The sequence below is a fragment of the Quercus suber genome, unplaced genomic scaffold, assembly GCF_002906115.3.
Source record: "Quercus suber isolate HL8 unplaced genomic scaffold, Cork oak 2.0 scaffold_684, whole genome shotgun sequence".
In the NCBI taxonomy this organism is placed as follows: domain Eukaryota; kingdom Viridiplantae; phylum Streptophyta; class Magnoliopsida; order Fagales; family Fagaceae; genus Quercus; species Quercus suber.
In genome coordinates, this window is record NW_027070125.1 from 324,426 (window position 1) to 344,298 (window position 19,873).

Sequence of the window (19,873 nt, forward strand, 5' to 3'; positions counted from 1 at the left end):
ACTTATTATTTCCGAGGTTGAATTCCATGTGGGTTTTATCTTAAAGCTGAAGAATTGTGCTTGTAGTTGTCTTTTTGGTTTTCTTTTTTGTGTTTTGTTGGTGCGGTTGAAAATGAAGGTTTTGATTTTGATTTTTATTTCTATTGCTTTGAGTCTCGATTTTCTTGTGTTTGTACATGAATTGGTCAATGAATTAGCCTATAAGGGTGCTTGGTTGTGATTGTGGAATTTGATTAACTCTGTGCAGTTAAATGAATTTTGGTTGTTGTATTGCTTGTAAGTTTCCTTGATTTTGTGTTAATATAAGTACAAATGCATATGGGTTTTATTTGAGAGTTGAGAGTTCTATTGATAATGTTAGTGTTTTAGAGGTGGATGGATCATGTGTCAATGGGGACAGTTGGTATTCTTTGATCAAATTCTTGTGTTCATCTTCTTAGTTCGTGAGGTTTCCCTTAGTTTCTGAAGGATGGAGAAGTTCTATTATAGATCACATACTGTTTACCTTTGTGTTTTTAGCGAGTTATAATCTTAAATCTATGTTAAACAATGCCTTTTCTTTTTTGTTTTCAATTTTGTTGCTTATTAGTGCTACTTTTGAATTACTTTAGCGTTTGTTAGGTGATGGACTCACAAAATCAAAATCCCTTCTTCCTTGACATTTTACAAGACAATGAACAAGGTTTTGAGTCTTTTGATAGTAGTATTTTGATGTCCACTCCGCATTCAGATGTGAATGTTCATTAATCTCCACCCCAAGTTAAAACGGGACAATCTATACCCCGCATTGCAAAAAAATCAACAACTAAGAGAGGTTAATGGGGAATCAACTTCATTGTAGATGAAGATATTAAGCTAGTGTCGGCGTGGCTCAATGTTAACTTAGATGCCGTGACATTGATAGACCAAAAACACACAACATTTTAGGATAGAATTTGGTCCACCTTCCACAATAACAAGAAATTTAACCGCACCAAGGATTCTTTAAATAGTCGGTGGTCAACAATTCAAAGGGAGACCAACAAGTTTTGTGGATACTTGGCCCAAATTGAGAACCAGAATGAAAGTGGTAAAACTGAGCATGACAAGGTATTTCAATTCAATATCTAATATGTATTGTACATCAATACACTTTTAGTTTAATGATTCTTATTATTTTCAGTTTTTTACTTTTGTAGATTGAAGATGCAAAAGCTATGTATCAAAGTAATTGCAAAAATGCATTTCAATTGGAACATTGTTGGAGAATTTTGAGGAATGAACTTAAGTGGTTGATTCTAAGAGAGAATTTGAAGGCCTGCACAAGACAACCAGCCACACAATCTTGTCATACTTTTACAAGCTTAATAAATTTAGATGAAGATAATGATGAGATGAACACCGGCGAAACCTTGGAGAGACCCATAGGCAAGAAAGCTGAAAAGGAGAAATTAAAGAAAAGAAAGAATTGTGATGATGTGGTCTCAATACTTTTCTCCCAATTGGATGAAATCAAGGAAGAAAAGAGGAGAATGCATGAGTAGGAAAAAGAAAGTATGTGCATTGCATTAGAAGAACGAAGAGAGTTAATGCGCATTGCATCCGAAGAATGAAAAGAGTTGATTCGTATCAAGGAAGAGAAGAACGAAGTAGAAAAGAGGAAAATGGAAGATGAAATTATGATGAAATATACAAGAACCATGGATCCTGAGCAAAAAGAATATATTCGTCTATGACGTTTGGAAATCTTGGAGAGGTTAAGGTCTAAATTTTCATCATAATTTGAATATTATTATTGACAATATCTAATCAAGTAATTTTTTGTATAGTGCAAAGATACTAGCACATAGTTGACATAGATGATTTGAAGTTAGACATCTCTTTTGTAGTATTTACTTGTGCAAGGAACATGATTATTCAATCTCTAATCATGTTAGATATATTTTTGTAGTCTTTACTTGTGCAAGGAAACAGATGCAATGTTGTAAATTTTGTATTGTGCACGGACAATAGCACTTGATTATTCAGTTTACTTTGTGATTATGTTCTTGTCATTTTGTTTTGGGTGAAGCAATGTCTCTCTTGAAGGTGGCTGTACTTGCTAATTTTATTGGTTGTATATGCTATTTGAATATAAATAGCACTTTCTCAACAGAAACTGTTATTTCTGCATAATGTTATTTTTTTGCACTTTCTCAACAAGTGGCTGTACTTGCATAGTTTTATTTTTCTGCGTAATTATTTGTTTTTACAAAAACTGTTTTGTTTTTCCTGCATATCTTTTGCTTCTGCAGTATAGGTTTGGTAATGTTGTAATTGTGGTTCGACTTCTTTGCTTGTTTTATAGGTTTCAATGTATTGTTTTTGAATTCTACAGATGTGATTTTTTGCATAGTTCTGCATTATTGTTTTGCTGTTAGCAGAGGGTTAAATACCCCTGTATGAGATAAAGAAAGAAGAAATAAAAAGGATAAAGTATCTAGCTGCAGTTGAAAAGCTTTGTTGAATAGCTGCAGTTGTGTTAAAAATGACCAATGATCAGGATAGTATCTAGTGTAAGTTTACAACTAAACTTGAGTTGACAAACTTATATTAGGGTCTGTCAACTTATATACGGCTTTTTGTTGTCTCAATTTTAAGGATTTTAAAATATAATCCTTAAAATCATTTTGTATTATATTGGCTAAAATAAAGGCGTAGGGGTTAAGTTGTAATTCAAAATAATTTTGTGGGACTCAGTCATTAGCAACTCTAGCCTCAATTTGCAGGAAAAATAAAGACTCCAATTTACTTTTTGTTAAATTACTTTTGAAGTTTGATAGACTAGATTTGAGTTTGGATGATTTGATTAAAGATACACAAAGGGGTGATAGTGATACTTGATGTGTGAAGAAACAAATCATGCAATAGTTATTAATAGAGTGACAATGAAGTTTAATATTAGAATAAAATTTACAGTGTCCTATTTGGAAACTTAGTAATATTAAACTTAGAAAATTTCAAATTCCAATGAATGTCCACATTCAATAAAAGTAGTAATACTTAGAAATTTAGAATTCCAAATTCCTACAACTGGCCTTGTAGTTGCCATAGATGCTCGACGAGATCCGCTTGAAGTTGAGAATGAATTCCTCTATCTCTAATGGAATTATGACTTTCAATGAACTGCATAAGGTTACAAGTGGGATTATGTGACACCGGTTCGGGTCCATTATCATCGATTTGATCATAATCAAAGTCATTTGCTCCAAGGTAAGTATGTTGCTCATCTTCAACAATCATATTATGCAATATTATACATGCCATCATAATGTCCTTAAGCGATTCAAGGTGGAAAAAACGTGCAGGCCCACTCATAATTGCAAATCGCGCTTGAAGTACTCCAAATGCACGTTCGACATCCTTCCTCGCCACCTCTTGTGCGGAAGCAAAATGTTGTCTTTTACGGTCTTGTGGTGCTGGAATTGTTCTGATAAATGTTGCCCATGATGGATATATACCATTTCCAAGATAGTACCCCATCGAATAGTCATTACCATTTATCGAGTAATTAACTGGAGCAGCACACCCTTCAGCAAGCTCATAAAATACAGAAGACTGCTCTAGGACATTGATGTCATTGTGAGACCTCGGTAACCCAAAAAATGCATGCCATATCCAAAGGTCATACGACGCCACGATTTCCAAAATTATCGTTGGATCACGGGTATGACTAATATATTGACCTTTCCACTTACTTGGACAATTCTTCCATTTCCAATGCATGCAGTCGATGCTCCCCAGCATTCTTGGAAATTCACGGTGTTGGCCAACCACTAACAACCTTGCAATGTCATTGTTGTTTGGTGACCTCAAGTACTCTTCAGAAAAGAATGAAACTACTACTTTAACAAATTTCTTAAAGCTTTTTATTGCAGTAGTTTCTCCAATCCTCAAGTATTCATCTATGAAATTAGCCGATACTCCATAAGCAAGCATTCTGATTGTGGCGATCATCTTTTGAAGGGAAAACAACCCGAGTGTGTTAGCTACATTTCTTTTTTGATCAAAGTATGGTTCAGTAGCTTTAACTCTTGAATGGATACGTAGAAAAAGAGAACGACTCATTCAAAACCTCATTCGAAATACATTAGGAGGATACACTGGTGTTTCAGCAAAATAATCATGGAAAAGCCTATCATGACCTTGTAAAGGATTACACCAAATAAACCTGCAAGGCTGAACCGAACAATGACGTGATGTTGATGCTCCTTCATTGTTTAATTCTTCTATGGCAATAGCTAGAGTAAGTTCCAACTCATCATCATCAGAAGATGAGTCAAATGGAGGCTTATCATTTGGAAAAATAAAATAAATGTCATAATGGAAATCCATTAAGAGAGAACAAAAACCAAATGGAAGAGACAATTTTGTAGAAATGGATGGAAATTAGAGAGAAAATGGTCATATTTATAGAGCAAGAATGTGACTTGAGTTTGAATTTCAAAAATTTGACCTTTAGGTTTGAATTTACCATTGGGTTTAAAGTTAAAAAATATGACCTTTAGGTTTGAATTTACTATTGGGTTTAAAGTTAAAAAAAAAAAATAACTTTTAGGTTTGAATTTACCTTTAGGTTTGAATTTACTATTGGGTTTAAAGTTAGGCTTGAATTTATTGTTTGAATTTCAAAATTATGACTGGTGGATATAACAATAAAAATTATGATCGTTGGGTCAAAAAAAAAAAATGATCGTTGGTCGGAGACATCGATTCGACAGCATCAGTTTGGTCACCGATTCTAGCAATATGGTGGTCGAAGACATTAATTCAGCGGCGGTCGTTGGAGCCACTATTACAACAATCAGCCCACTAGTGATGGCGGTACAATGGTCGGAGACACCAATCCGGTGGGCAATCACCAAAGCCACTATTTTGATAGTTTGGGCATTGGTGGCATTCGTTGAAGCCACTATTTAAACAATCCACCTATCAGTGGGTCACTATTCGGCGGTGCGGTGGGCGGTGAGACCAATCCGACGGTGTTCGTCAGAGCCACTATTTTGGCAGTTCAGCCATCAGACCTCCACTACAAGCGACTCCATTGGCCAAGCCATCGATGTTGGTAGTTTACTTAAAATATAAGTTTAAATTAAAAAAGTATAACCATTAGGAAAAATAATAAAAAATTGATGAAGAATGAATATTTTATTGAAAAGTCTTGTAAAATAGATAAACTGAAGTGAGTGTTTTGTAAAAGTGATTGTGTAAAATAGATGGTGTAAAATAAAAAAAAAGTAAGTTTTTTGTGTAAAATAGACGGAATCTTTTTCACGAGCTGATGTGGTTGCTCTTATGCAGTTGGGTAAATAATTGCAATTAATAATTAAAAAAAAATTAAAACCCTAAAAAGGACAAAACTCAAACCCATTCCGGTTCAGCAAATCGACTTGGGGTTTATCAGTTTAAAAACCAAACAATAAAATACACACAAACAAAGGGTAAGGGTTTTAGTCCGTTCATCCTATCAATTCAATGTGTCAAAAACACTACTTTCTTCTTCTTCTTCTATTACCACACTACTTGTTTCTGCTTCATTCTTGCTACCTGGGTCCGATTCCTCACTTGGGTTAGTCTCAATTTTGCTTTGCCTTTGAAAATCTACAATTTCTCATTCATGGTCTTCTCCAATAGTATTGGTCTTTCTTGCTTCTGGGTCTGTGAATTTTCTCAACTTCATCGCTTGGGTTGGTGTCGTTTGTGCTTTTATTCGTAGATTTATGGTATTTTGGCAGTTGGGTCGGTCTCAAAATGCTAAATTTTGTCTCTAAAACCCTTCATTTTCTTGTAATCAGATAAGAGTGATTGAAAATGCTTAAGAAAAGGCCTTGTTCTTATTGTTATTACTATTTCTTCAGGACCAGAAGAGCAATTACAACTTGTACTTTGCCAATAGACCCTACAAATGCTTTTGTTTCACCTATTGCCAATGACCACAAATCTCTGTGTCTCTCATTGGCAGAGCAGCTCATTCAACGTGGCTTGTTATCCTCGGCGCAGCAAGTGGTTCGGCGAATAATAACACATTCTTCGTCAGTTTCTGATGCTTTTTCGGTTGTTGATTTTGCTGCTTTACATGGCTTGGACCTTGATTTGGTTAGCTATGGCGAACTCATTAGGAAACTGGTGTTTTCGGGTCAGCCCCAATTGGCTGAGGCACTTTTTTGCAACAACATTGTTGGTAGAGGTATTGATCCTGATTTATCGATTTTGAATTCTATGGTTATTTGTTTGTGTAAGTTAGATAAAGTAGAGGAGGCAGGAGCTCAATTTGATAGGCTGCTTGAGATGGGTGGAATTCCTTGCAAAGCTGCTTGTAATGCAATGATTTGGGGGCTTTATGCTCAAGATAGAATTTTAGAAGCATTTGATTATTTAGTTAGACTTAATGAGGCTGGAGCTACCCCTGGTATTTTGTGTTTTAATAAATTGATTTATGGGTTATGCTATAAGGGGTATATGGATGAAGCTCTTGAATTGTTTGATGTAATGCGCTGTGGACATGGTTATCCACCTACTCTCCATCTATATAAATCAATATTTTACAGTCTTTGCAAGAGAGGGCTGGTCGTAGAGGCAGAGTCACTATTCAGAGAAATGGAGTCTCAGGGTCTTTATATAGATAGGGTGATGTATACTTCTTTGATTAATCAATATAGCAAGGATAAGAAAATGAAGATGGCAATGCGGGTTTTCTTTAGAATGCTGAAGACAGATTGTGAGCCAGATAATTACACATATAATACATTGATTCATGGGTTTTTGAAATTGGGCTTGTTTGATAAGGGGTGGCTGGTTTACAAACAGATGGCAGGGTGGGGAATCCAACCTGATGCGGTAACTAATCACCTTTTTATCAGTAAGTACTGCAGGGAAGGGAAAGTTGATTGTGCTTTGATGCTTTTGAACAACATGGTTAGTTGCAACTTAGCTCCTAATGTCCATTGTTACACGGTTTTATTCAATGCACTTTACAAGGAGAATAGGCTAATGGAAGTTTATGATTTGTTCAAAAGCATGCTGTTAAGGGGGGTTGTTCCTGATCATGTGCTGTTTTTTGTCCTTATGAAGATGTATCCAGAGGGGCAGAGGCTTCACCTTGCTCATCTGATTCTGCAGGCAATTGCCAAGAATGGGTGTGGTTTTGACCCTTCTATGCTCTCATCCTCTGCTAGTGCAAACTCTAATGGGGATTTGGAGCGAGAAATTGAGATCCTGCTTGAGGGAATTGTGAGATGTAACTTTAATCTGGCTAATGTAGCATTTGGTGTTGTTGTCAGTGCCTTGTGTGGAGAAGGAAAGCCAAATGATGCCTTGCTTTACATGGATAAAATTGTGAGAGTTGGATGCATGCCTTTGCTTTTTACTTATAACTCTTTGATCAGGTGCCTATGTCAGAAGGGCCTTTTTGAGGATGCCAAGTACCTACTTGACCTTATGCAAGATCGAGGTGTGGTCCCAAATCAAGCAACTTATTTGATAATGGTAAATGAACACTGTAAACAGGGTGATCTGGTGTCAGCCTTCAATATTCTGGACCAAATGGATGAGAGGGGAATTAGACCTAATGTTGCTATATATGACACTATTATTGGTTGTCTAAGCAGAGAGAAAAGAATCTTTGAGGCAGAAGAAATGTTTAAGATGATGCTTGAGTCTGGTGTGGATCCTGACGAGGTTGTCTATGTGACAATGATTAATGGCTACTCGAAGAATGGAAGAGCTATTGAAGCCCACCAGTTGTTTGAAATAATGTTAGAGAATTCCATTCAGCCAAGTTCTTATTCCTACACTGCACTTATAAGTGGGTTGGTGAAGAAAAATATGACTTATAAGGGATGCATTTACCTTGATAGGATGTTGGGAGATGGTCTTCAGCCAAATACTGTGCTATATACCTCACTTATCAGTCTTTTCTTGAAGAAGGGTCAGTTCGAATTTGCCTTTAGGTTAGTTGATTTGATGGACAGAAACCAGATTGACACCGATCTCATCATGTATATCTCACTTGTCAGTGGTGTTAGCAGAAATATCTCTGGTATTAAGAAGGAATTGTGCGTTATAAATAAAAAGTCTGAAAGGGAAAGAGAAATGTTGTTCCATTTACTCCATCAGAGAACTCTTATGCCAATGAAGAAGATTTTAAGAATTTCTGCTGATACTCCTGAGGAGACGAAATGCTTTGCTTTGAAGCTGATGCAGAAGTTTAAAGACATTGAGTTTATGCCAAACTTGTACTTATACAATGGTATAATCTCTGGATTTTGTAGGGCAGAACAGATGTGGGATGCCTATGATCATTTTGAAAAGATGCAAAGAGAGGGTGTACATCCCAATGAGGTGACTTACACCATTCTCATCGATGGGCATATTCGATCTGGTGATATTAACAGTGCAATAGGATTGTTCAATAAGATGAATGCAGATGGTTTTGCTCCAGACAGAATTGCGTATGACACTTTACTGAAAGGCCTTTGTAAGGCTGGGAGACTACTTGATGCCTTATCACTCTCATATGCAATGCGTAAGAGGGGGGTTTTCCCAAATCAGATTTCTTATGAATGTTTACTCAGTTGTTTTTGTGCAAGTGATATGAGTGTTCCTGCCTTCAAAATATTTGAAGAAATGCTTGCTCAAAATTATAAACCTAAGCAGTTTAATCACAACTGGTTGCTTTGCAAATTATGTGAGAATAATAAATTTCTTGAAGCCCGTATGGTATCTGATATGATGCTTCAGAGAGGGATAACTCCAAAACATTCAACAAAGAGGTTCTATTTGAAAACATGCAATGAGGGAAGTGAAGGTAATCTAGCATTATGTTGTTGAAGGCATACCTTGTGCAAAGTAAAAGTTATTGCTTGATACTGTGCGACACATTTAGAGGTTGGTGATAAGGAAATTTTGTTGTGCCAAATATGCATCTCTTCAATTGTCTCTACATTCTAGCTCCCAAACCATTCCCCCTTTCACCTCAAAGTTCAAATGTACAATTTATAATTACTTGACTTGGGAATTGTGTGTTTGTATGCAGGAATGATGCCTACGAAAAACAAAGTGATTTATGCAGGAATGGTGGAGATCGTGAACTCCAATCTTTGCCAATGAGGTCATTTGCATGCAGCTGACAAGAATCAGGTAATTTTCAATTCTGATGTGCCCTGCTACTTTCCTAGAAGATATGCAAATGAAACTGATGAGAGAGAGAGAGAGTTTCAAAATGATATTTACTTTGTTGTTGAAGGAATATCGTTTCCGTTGATTTTCCAAATCTTAAGCAATATTTACTTTTAAATATGTGTTTGTTAAAGGAAACCCTGTGGAATTTTTGTTTCCATTTTTGGCATAAATTCTTTTTGATAGGTAAGATAAGATATCATTAAAAAAGAGTATGACATGGAAAAAAACCATGAGGTAGCCACAAAAATACAAAAGAGACATAAAGCTATGTACAAGAAGAAAGGGAATCTAAAAATATTATGAGGGACTCATAAGATGTGAGTCCCCAAAACTGTGACCAATCAAGCAAAGTCCCTATAAAAGATAAGAAGTTGCTCCCTAAAGCATTCCGTATCCTCAAAGGTACACCTGTTCCTCTCCCTCCAAATACACTACATCAAACACAATAGTGTCAAATTCCAAATCTCGGAAGAATGCTTCCCCAACCAATTCCTCCACCCAAGCAAAGGATCATTCGCTCTCTTAGGAATCACCTGTGCAACCTTAAGGATTTAAAAACAAAATTCCACAAGCAGCGAGCCTCCCCAAACAAAGAAAAAGATGGTCCACTAATTCCCCATCGCATCTGCACATGCAACACCAATCCACTAAATAAAATCTTCTCCTCTTTAAATTATCAGTTGTGAGAATCTTTCCCCCATGCCACTGTCCAAAAAAACAGGAAACTCTTCTGGGAACCTTAACCCCCCAAATTGCTTTCCAGGGGAAGATAACAAAGTACGACGCCCTCAACCCGCAATAAAAAGACCAAATCCCAAACTCCCCATTCATCCTCAACTTCCACCTCATCTGGTCTCCAACCCCATCAAAAGGAATATGGGTCTCCAAGATGTGAGTAAAAGCCTTAAAAGCTGCCACTGCATCCAATTCCCAAATATTTAAAGCTCGATAGAACCACACATCCCAACTCGTCATCTCCTTCCTTTGATGCCACACCAATAAAAACTCCACCGAAGCCTCCTGATCCGTAGCAATTTCATGCAAGATCGGGAAAGCCTCCTTAAGAGATTGATCTTCACACCAACAATCTAGCTGAAACTGCACCCTATTTCCCATACCCACCTCATACCAAATATACCTACAAAAATCTTCCCAACCCAATGGCTAACAGTACGGTATTGATTCTATTGAATATTCATCTCAATATTTATTTGGATTGAGAAGCTTAGGGCATTTGTTGATTCAACAGATCTGATCAGAGTCTACTGATTTCTCAACCTCCTGCTTAATGTTGATAAAGCAGATAGAACTTGAATCTGATTTTCTTAAATTAATTGAAGGCAGAATTGCTTTAAATATACATGCTCTCATAATCTAGTTTTGCATTGCTCAACATATTATTCTTTATTATATAATATTCAATTGTGGGTTGTGGTTTAGTTCTGATTGTGCTTGATTGGGTGGTCAAGGTATATGGGTATTCCAAGAGTGAGATCAGTTGGTTTAGGTATTGATTTTCATGTGACTATGGAAATACAAGTCAAACCAATTTATTAGTTCATTTCTTGATTCTGAGTTTATGGTTTATCATCACACTAGTTAGATTTATAGTATGTTGGATGTACTTGGATCCAATAGTTGAAAAGAATGATTTCTGGTAAACAATAGAGTAATGCTTCTGGCTTTTTTCAGTTGACACTGTTGAGCATACAATGGATGAATTGGTTTAGCTATCCATTATTTGCACTTATATGATTTTACTCTGAAACAGTTGGGCCTGGTGGAAGTCCAGATGAAAATCGAGAAACTACAATTGGAGCTCTGGTCATTGATGGGGTAACCACCACTCACGTTTGATTTATTTATTTTCTTCCACTGTTCTTCTCTTTATAGTGGCATGTTTCTGTGCACATTGAAAATGACTATCTATCGTGCTTGCTAAGGGCATGCATAGGTGACTGGAGGTTGTTATGATCATGAACATCATAAGTTACTGGTTAAAGGGAACCACATGAAGTCCCAGTTGCTAACCTTCCTACAATATTGAATGGCTGGTTTAAGTTAAGTAGCACAATATGCTTTATGTGAGGTTAAGTACTGAAATATAGGTAACAAAGAGTAATTATAGTTGTGTGACTCTGATTTGACCTGGCACACAAAATCTGACCAAAAACTTATTACATGTCCCACGTCAGAAGCATTAAGCCTAAGATCATTCCTACAAGTTTTAGGATAGTGAATGGTGCATGTAACTTCTTTCATTTCAGATCTTCTGTTGCACATTATATTCATTGCACTAGGGCAGGGTCCATGTCACTGATTTGTTTGGCTTTTGTTATCTTTGACAAGAATGAAACATGTAGACTTTGTTACTTATCAAAAAAAAGAAAGAAAGAATGAAAGCATATAGACCAAATGACTTAATTGCATAGCAGCCTTGCATGGAAGAATTTTATCATGGATGTGGTATATGCACATGATTAGAAACTCATACCAGTTTTAGATTTTGCCTTTTTGTGAATGCAGTCAACAGAACATGAGCATTTTCCTAAGTGCGCATTGACTAAGGGAGCCAAGACTTCTTTATATGTGTCATTCTCATTACTTGTATCTTCTTCTTTTTTTTTTTTCTTTTTTTTTTCCCAAATGATATTTTTTGCTATCAAATGAGTACATGAAAGAAAGTCCTTGCTCAAAGTGAGACGTTTCTCAGATATTGAGGCAATTCATAAACATAGAATTTGATGTCATTGCTGGTAAGCAGAGGACTGTATGATAGCTTGCCTCATTAATGTATGGTATAACTAATGTTAATGACTCTTGATTTTCAGAAAGGGTATGGTTTTCATTTAGTGCTCTTGTAAACCATTGAGGGCCTTGTGACCCTTAGAGAAGCACATGGAACTATTTGATCCTCCTAATTGCTTAAATAACATAATTAGCATTGGTTTGCAGGGAGTTGGGGGGCTGAGTGTGAGTTTTTGGGAAGTAAATTGCAGGTTCAGTCAAGAGCCATTCGTTTATAAATTTTGTAATTTTGAATGTGTAAAGAGCATATATGTATGCACAATAACCAAAGAAAATAATTTCCAAATTTAAGGTTCTTTTTTTCCTGTCTTCAAACAATGAAATGAAGCTTGTCTGAGGAACTAGATTCACCTCAATTGCTTCTCTACAAAGACAATGGTGGAGGTGTTGTGTTAAAGAAAAGGAAAGTTTTCGAGGACTGAGCAATTCTAATATAAGGAATTTGGTGAATATTAATTGAAGTTTTGGTTTCCAAACAACTCCCCCCCAAAAAAGAAAAACACTGCTATTAGTAATCATAGGGAGAATCAGACTCTTGTTACAGGGTTTGAAATAATGGAAGTGATACCTTTGCCTATAAATGAGCCATTTGTTGAAAAATTATTTACTTGAATTTTGTTTACCTTTAGATGGACTAAATGAGATCAAAGCAGCCAAGGGATCTGAGCTATTAATATAGCTCAGATCTCAACTTGTGATAGCCTTGGAGGGTTTCAATTGCTTGAAATGACCCATGTGGAGACCTGTTGGGTTGAGAGTAGAATGGTGAAACTTCAGTGGAAGGATAAGAGCGGGTTACGTCATTTAGTAAGGCTGCACAGGCATCTGGGTGCTTATTTTGGAGAGTCCAGGCCAGATTAATCTGCATGAGGCCTCATAGCCTAATGGAAATTTGGTTTATTTTAGGCCCAAAGCCACTTTGGGAGACTTGCTAATTACTAAACTTGGCATGCCGCAGCAGTGGTGGCTCAGTTTCAGTTGTAGCATCAGCAATCCAAACCATATATTAATGTAGCAGTCATAATCTTGGATGCTGGGAAGGTGATGACCATGCTATGTTATTGGCATTATATTAGTCCTATCACCTATACCTATGCTGAACTGGGGGTTTTATGTTTAAACAGGATACCTGTAGCATATTCAGCAAAAAATACCATGTAGATTACAGAAAGGAGGGCTGCATTGAGTGAAAAACGGATGTCACTTTTTAAGTTAAATTTTCATTGAGTGAAAGTATGGCATAGTCAAGAATGAAATTGGTTTTGGTTTCATGTGGGCAGTCCCAATTGGTTGGAACAGGGCTCTGTTGTGTTATGTATAAAAAGTCCACTCTTCATTTCATTGAAATAGATTTTAATTATTCACAATTTTGTGTCTGTTTTCATTGCTATTGAAACTTCATTTCTTGAAGCATGTTAGTTGTGTGAACATGTACGCCAAGTTTAGACAGCCAAGTTTACACATCATGATTGTCAATTTTTTGATATATATCATGTATGCAAGAAATACCCCAACTCTTAAAGTTTTAGGATTCTGAAAACCATGTTTTTGTTGGTATATTAGAAACACATTGTGTACAGCCAAGTTATTGATACTATAGCCTCTTGCTTTTAGTTAATTTTTAACCACTTAATTGTTTTGTGCAGCCAACTTATGGTTTCTTAATACAACAGGAGATGATCCTCAGGATTCCTGCTACAATGAGTAGTTTTACATCAATGAGAGGGAGGTGGGGTTTATACGAACTTTCACTCCTTTGAAGTTTCATTTTATATGATGTTTTACAAAATGAACTTGCATTAGTAAATTGATGTGCAATAACTGATTTGCTGGGGGATATATACTTTTTTTTAAAGTAGATTTACAATTCCTGAGATTCGGCTTTACAGTTCATAACAATTGTGTTGCAGATATAAAATTTATAAATGGCAAAAGACTGCTTAGGAACTCTTAAGTCTTAAATGACTACGTAAATGGCAACTTCAGAAGAGCAACTTACAGTTCTTGGTGAACTATTGTATCAGGTATATACAAATATCTAGTTTTGATAAATTGTTACATATGTTTTGAAATTTAGTTCTGCATATATATAGGCAGGCCTCATAAATATAAATAATGCAATGGAGACTAATGACATCTGGAGAATCAAGTTAAAGACTTAAAGTAGCGGTATACGCATAACACTCAGCCCCTTATATTCCTTCTATGAATGTGTTTTATCAATGGATCTGAGGACTTTTATGTGAAAATAACTATATATATATATCACACTATTTACGGGAAGGTTTTTATGTTGAGGCTAAAAGTCTTTTTTTTTTCTTTTTTTTTTTTTTTTTTTTTTTCTTCTTCTTCTTCTTCTTCTTCTGCAGTGCATCATAGATGGTGAAATTGGTCTAACGGATAGCCCTATTCCCTGGAGAAGAACTAACTGGGGAAGCTAAAGCTGTTTTAATGGTCAGGCTGTGAATCCATGTCCCTTGGTCCGAAGACTTTGATTGGTTTGTGTCTAACTCCTGGTTTCTGAACCCAAGGGGAGTTGGTTATTTCCTAATTAAAAATGTATCAATACTGCTATGTAGATATTTGTTTAACTACTGGAATGTGCTACATCTCAATAAATGTAAGATAATGTAATAAATCTGTAAGATGATGCAATAAATCTGTCATGGATTTATCCCATGGGCCATTTTTTGTTTGTGTCATTACTTATTGAAAGTATTTTGTACACCCGGAGTATAGAATGTGGGTATCTTTATATGGGAAGAATGTGTTATATATTGGATGCACAGAATAGTTTATCATGAAAAACAAATATGAGTAGTTGAAGTCTTGAAGAATCATCAGGGAAAAGAATTTTATTTGCATATTTATTCTGACAGAAATAACAAAGAAACTCTATTGAATTTCATTTTACCAATGATATGGTATTTGCAATCACAAAGAATCAAACAAGAATCACCAAACAAATTGCAATCACAACTCAAAATTGACGTTAGATGTGATTGTAAGAGGCCGGCAACAAATGGCACACCAGTTGCAGGCAACCGTGATTTCCCACCAATAAATTTCTCTACTGTAATGCTACACTTGCACTTGTTATAACATGAAAACCACACGACCTCAGTCTCTGACTAGTCGAAGAAATCAGAGGCCAGCAACAAATGGCACACCAGTTGCAGGCAACCATGACTTCCCACCAATAAAATTCTCAGCAGTGAACCGTGATGCTACACTTGCACTTGTTATAACATGATAACCACCCCACTTCACTCTCTGACTAGTCGAAGAGCGGGGGCCAATGTTCTTGTACTCTCCATAATACAGAGTACTCAATGCAAAATTGCCATTCCATTCCAACCACCCTGCTGGATCCACCAAAGTGTCAATGTAAGTTTGTAGGTAAACAGTTCTTGAATACTCTTTCCATGGTCGACCCAAGTATGTTTTCACTGAGCTTAGCACTGGTATAAGGTCTGATGCAGCCATAACACGTGAATCATGGATTGAAATCCCTGTGTTTTGATTAGAATCGGTTCTACCTTGAGCTGTAACCGTGTTTTGTTGCCCAATAATTGGTTTCCTTGCATAAATCATGCAGTTCTGGAAAACAACTGCGGCATTTCCAAATATGAAATCTACTGTGCCATAGATGTAGCATTCTTTGTAGAATTGTCTCTGTGAGTGCACATAGAGGGTGTCTTGGTACCCTTCAAAGCCACACCGGTAAAAGACAGAGAGGTCGGCACCTGATCTTAGTGCCACAGCTTGATGGTTTGATGGACCAGCAGTGTTACGAAATGTGATGCCACGAGCAATGAAACCTTGGCCAGTCACAGCTGATTGTAGTAAAATATTAAGTATTAGTGACAAAATTATAAGGCAAATGACATTTCCAAGACATAATGTATTAGTATTGCAATAGCATAACGAGTGTAGTTATCAAGTATCAACTTCTTAATTATTCTTCTGTTTTGACTTTTTCTAAATATTGTAATTTGTCGTTGGTACTTATTCTAAGAATTCGATAGAAGGTACATCTACTTCTTGATTATTCTTCTCTTTTGACATTATGTAAACATTGCCATTTGTCTTATTCTAAGAATTAAAAGGAAATAGTGACAATGTCATGGTGCATGCTCTCTCTCTCTCTCTCTCTCTCTCTCTCTCTCTACTGTGACTGTGCTATATGGTTTTATATAAAGATAGAATATGGAGTAATAAACACAGGCTAAAGAAGGAATTTAGCAGATCCAATTCTATTGGGAAGTAACAAAGTTATTAAACAAATATCATTTTAACTAAAGTTGATTGATTCCCTAAAAAAAATAAAAATTAGTTTATTGCAATAAAAACTTAACATTAACCAATATATATACTTCGACACTCATTACTTAGATCCATAAAGATAAAACTATTCTCAGCAACAAAAAAAAAAAAAAAAAAGAAAAAAGAAAAGAAAAGAAAAGAAAAAGATAATACTATTTGGGAAGATTATTAGGGATACCTACAGTACTCTTTTAACGAATATTTTTTTTTTTGAGGGAAACATTATTTTTTATTTGAAATGAATAAAAATTACAAATTGCATCATTTGTTTAAGGAGGTTATAATTTTGGCCATCCAGTTTTGGTTTGAGGGTATTATATATTTTACTACATATACCTTATAAGCTAATATGTCAATTTTTAAACACGAAATTGAAAAGTATTTAAAAAATATTTAATGCATTATTAATGTGACCCTAACCATGGACATTAATTTATTTTTGTTTTAATAACTTTTAAGTCAAATGAAATATTTTAGTGTTTTTAACAAAAATATTCCAAATTTGAATCCCCCTTATATATAAAAAATGCGAAGTAAATTTTTTTTTTTTTTTAATAAATGAAGAATGGAGTCTTTGAATTTAGATTCTCTCAATGAGAGAGAACAAATTGTGTCAAAGAGCCACAAAACTTTTATCATCAATCACTTAACTTGTCGTGCTAGTTTGTCAGTATTTTATAATTACATTAGAAGTGCCTTTTAACATTATCTTTACGTTAATATTTGAGAGAGAGAGAGAGAGAGAGAGAGAGATCAAATCCCTTACCAACAGTTGCAGAGTTGAAAGTTGTGGAGCCTCCTCCAACGCTCTTGCTACCAGTAACAATGGTCCACCTTAGCCCATCACCAACCAGCATAACATTCTTCAATTTACTCCCAATATTAAGGTTCTCCTTGTAAACCCCACTTTTCACATATATCACAAACCTTCCACTCCCACTTCTCTTAGCCGCTGCATTCAAAGCCTCAGTAATAGTTTTATAATTCCCTGACCCATCTTGTGCCACCACAAGGTTTGCAGCTATTGTAGAAGATTGTAATAGCTTCCTATCACCACCCGAAACCCAGCTTGGAAACCCATCTTTGTACCTTTCTGTGTCTGGGGTCATTGAGTCATTTTTGTTGATAGCCAAAAAGTTGCTTATAAGGTCAGAAACATTGTTGGACATGAGGGGCAAGACATTGTTTGAAACATTTAGCTCAACAAAGCCGGCTTTGCAGGTTTCTAGGTTCGTAAGAGCAGTGCTAAGCCAAGTTTGCATGTCATAGTTGGTGCATTTGGTGGTAGAGTCTAGGGTTTGGTTGAGTAGGGTTATGGTTTCTTCATAGAGTTGCACGCAATCATTCCATACAGCCTTTTCCTTCTTGTTTCTACATTTAAAGCCAAGCCACTTGTTGTGAGTTTCAGCTTTAAGGGACTCCTCTAAGGCTATTTGGACAATGGTTTTCTTGAACTCAGACTTTACTTTTGGTGTACTATTTGTGACCTTTGGATTATGGGTCATGTAGTAGTGTTTGCAAATTTTAGGATGTGGGGTTTTGTTGCACCACCAATCTATGTCATTGGAGATGGTACTTGATAGAGTGGGTGAGAGGAAGGAAAGGAAGATTAGGGATAGCACTAATAACAAAAGAGGTTTTGCCATTGATGTTTCAAGAATATTGGGTTTGAAGAATATAGTGATATATCTAAGGCTTTGTTAGGGTATGTATATATAGGGGAACGAGGATTGATGGAGCCAAGTTGGCTGGGTTTGAACATGCTAAAGAGTGATAGAAAACTCAATTAGAAATGCAATTAAAAAAGAAACTTACATAGATTCTTGACCATATCAAATTATCAATCGTCTTTGGCCGAGTTTCACGACCTATCTAGGGCGAGCGTGCCCTATGATGCTTGGCCAACTGATCCAGTTTAGTTTTCAACCATTATACCTCATCATTGTTGTGTTTTATAATATTTAATATCGTTTACGTAATTAATTAACCAGAGAGAACATGATATGGACTTGTAGGCATGTCACAATCATATACATATCTAGCGTTGTTTTGCTAGAAAAGGTCAGAATCTAATGTCAAGTCATAATTGTATAACGAAGTTTAATAGTTTATATATGAAGAAACTATATTTCGACTGAGGGTTGCAAGGATTAATTTCCCATGTAATAATGTTACTAGGAGGACACTTCTTTCAATCTTCCCTCTTAGTAATTATCACTTATTTTTATAAGGGTCTCGATTCTCTTATACTCTTTATAGTTTATTGTTTGTCTACATTATTCATTTCACATTTTGAATATAAACATATTAATAATAAAAAAAATACCGACATTTTGTGTGAAATTATGAATATTATATATAAGGATTAAGAAGTTTTGAATATAGACATCGATAAAATATACATTGATATTTTATGTGAAATTATGAATATTATATATAAGAATTAAGGAGTACATATCAACAAGAGAGCAATTATGGATTACCCTTCTTATAAAACCATGATACAAGAGAATACTATTTCAAACTTACTGGAAAATCTTACCAGCTTGTTAATGTTATTCAGGTTGATTTGTTGCTAAAAAAAAAAAAAAAAAAAAAAAAAAAAAAAAAAAAAAAAAACTAACTGGAAATCAATTTCCATCCAAAATTTCTATGTAAAGAACATACCCTAATTAAAAATAAATGTACCACTCAATCATAAATCTATTTACCATGTACTTGTCAAAGACTCAAAGGTATGACTCATAATTCATTGAACTTCCATGCTTCACTTGGACAAGGAAAACCGTGTCCTTATGTATGCCAGTGGTGCATGTACCTATTAGAAGGACGGCTAGTGTACCAGTTGTCTAAAATCTAACACTATAACATGTTGTTGACTTTGCACAATTCCAAGGCTGTCCCAAAACGTGTTGTTTGTTCGATTGTATTAGAGAATGTTGCACTCTTATCCTTTAATTATTATATCGAAGAAGATTACCCAGCCACAATTCTTATTTATTTATTTTTTTCGTTAATTTAGCCACAATTCTTATTGATTCAGGTATGTCAACTATACCTTATTTCTTCGTAGCTTCCAATTATTTCAAGCTTGATGTTTATAACCAGATCTAAGAGGTACGTAGGGAAGGTTCTTATAATTTGAGAGATCATTGACAAAAATATTACAAGTCTAAAAAGGAACACTAATTAATGATTTGTGAACCGCAAATTCCTCTGAGTTTGAATGACATGTGAGGTACTATGCTATATTCTTCAACTTTTTGTTAAAAAAAATTATCCGAATTATGTACAAGAAGTACCAATATATTTGACCTTACAGAAAGGACAACCCATATGCAAAACAAGAAAGATTCTTAAGAAAATATTAAAGCATATATATATATATATATATATTGAAATTTGAAATGTAGCACCAAGAGATCATTAGCTGGGCATAATGTTCGTAGTGCTAAAGTTGTGCTAGGAATTTCCCCATTTCTTTAACCCTGACAAGATTTTCCTTAGTTGCTTCTTGTTCACCAAATGAATTCTTTATATA

General features: G+C 35.4%; 3 protein-coding genes across 7 annotated transcripts; 1 reads left to right on the forward strand and 2 right to left on the reverse strand.

Moving 5' to 3' along the window:
* Nucleotides 1-3,045: 3,045 nt before the first annotated feature.
* On the reverse strand, nucleotides 3,046-3,975 carry LOC112007173 (uncharacterized). The gene has a single exon (XM_024039478.2). It carries the CDS (start codon nucleotides 3,973-3,975, stop codon nucleotides 3,046-3,048), a length of 930 nt encoding a protein of 309 aa, XP_023895246.2.
* A 1,453-nt stretch (nucleotides 3,976-5,428) lies between these two features.
* LOC112007162 (pentatricopeptide repeat-containing protein At5g62370) lies at nucleotides 5,429-14,708 on the forward strand. 5 transcript variants are annotated; one of them, XM_065766141.1, is made up of 7 exons: nucleotides 5,429-5,587; nucleotides 5,981-8,824; nucleotides 9,053-9,156; nucleotides 10,970-11,034; nucleotides 13,653-13,735; nucleotides 13,917-14,030; nucleotides 14,376-14,708. In XM_065766141.1, the coding sequence occupies exons 1-3, from the start codon at nucleotides 5,494-5,496 to the stop codon at nucleotides 9,124-9,126; spliced, it is 3,012 nt and encodes a 1,003-aa protein (XP_065622213.1). In that variant the 5' UTR covers nucleotides 5,429-5,493; the 3' UTR covers nucleotides 9,127-9,156; nucleotides 10,970-11,034; nucleotides 13,653-13,735; nucleotides 13,917-14,030; nucleotides 14,376-14,708. The 5 variants fall into 5 exon arrangements, with proteins under 5 accessions (XP_065622213.1, XP_065622211.1, XP_065622210.1 ...); XM_065766139.1 differs by adding an exon at nucleotides 14,100-14,175 and having other exon boundaries at nucleotides 5,472-8,824; XM_065766143.1 differs by having other exon boundaries at nucleotides 5,490-5,587; nucleotides 5,986-8,824.
* A 128-nt stretch (nucleotides 14,709-14,836) lies between these two features.
* On the reverse strand, nucleotides 14,837-18,047 carry LOC112007187 (pectinesterase 2). Its single transcript, XM_024039495.2, has 2 exons — nucleotides 17,099-18,047; nucleotides 14,837-15,842 (listed from the first exon to the last, which is right to left on the reverse strand). The coding sequence occupies exons 1-2, from the start codon at nucleotides 17,976-17,978 to the stop codon at nucleotides 15,151-15,153; spliced, it is 1,572 nt and encodes a 523-aa protein (XP_023895263.2). The 5' UTR covers nucleotides 17,979-18,047; the 3' UTR covers nucleotides 14,837-15,150.
* Between the last annotated feature and the right edge of the window lie 1,826 nt (nucleotides 18,048-19,873).

Excerpts from the sequence above, each read along its gene's own strand:
- LOC112007162 (XM_065766139.1), top strand. The coding sequence starts at position 5,830 with ATGCTTAAGAAAAGGCCTTGTTCTTATTGTTATTACTATTTCTTCAGG. Across the intron at positions 8,825-9,052 it reads ATGCAATGAGGGAAGTGAAG|GAATGATGCCTACGAAAAAC; the intron begins GTAATCTAGCAT and ends GTTTGTATGCAG.
- LOC112007173 (XM_024039478.2), bottom strand. The coding sequence starts at position 3,975 with ATGATCGCCACAATCAGAATGCTTGCTTATGGAGTATCGGCTAATTTC.
- LOC112007187 (XM_024039495.2), bottom strand. The coding sequence starts at position 17,978 with ATGGCAAAACCTCTTTTGTTATTAGTGCTATCCCTAATCTTCCTTTCC. Across the intron at positions 15,843-17,098 it reads TTTCAACTCTGCAACTGTTG|CTGTGACTGGCCAAGGTTTC; the intron begins GTAAGGGATTTG and ends TACTACAATCAG.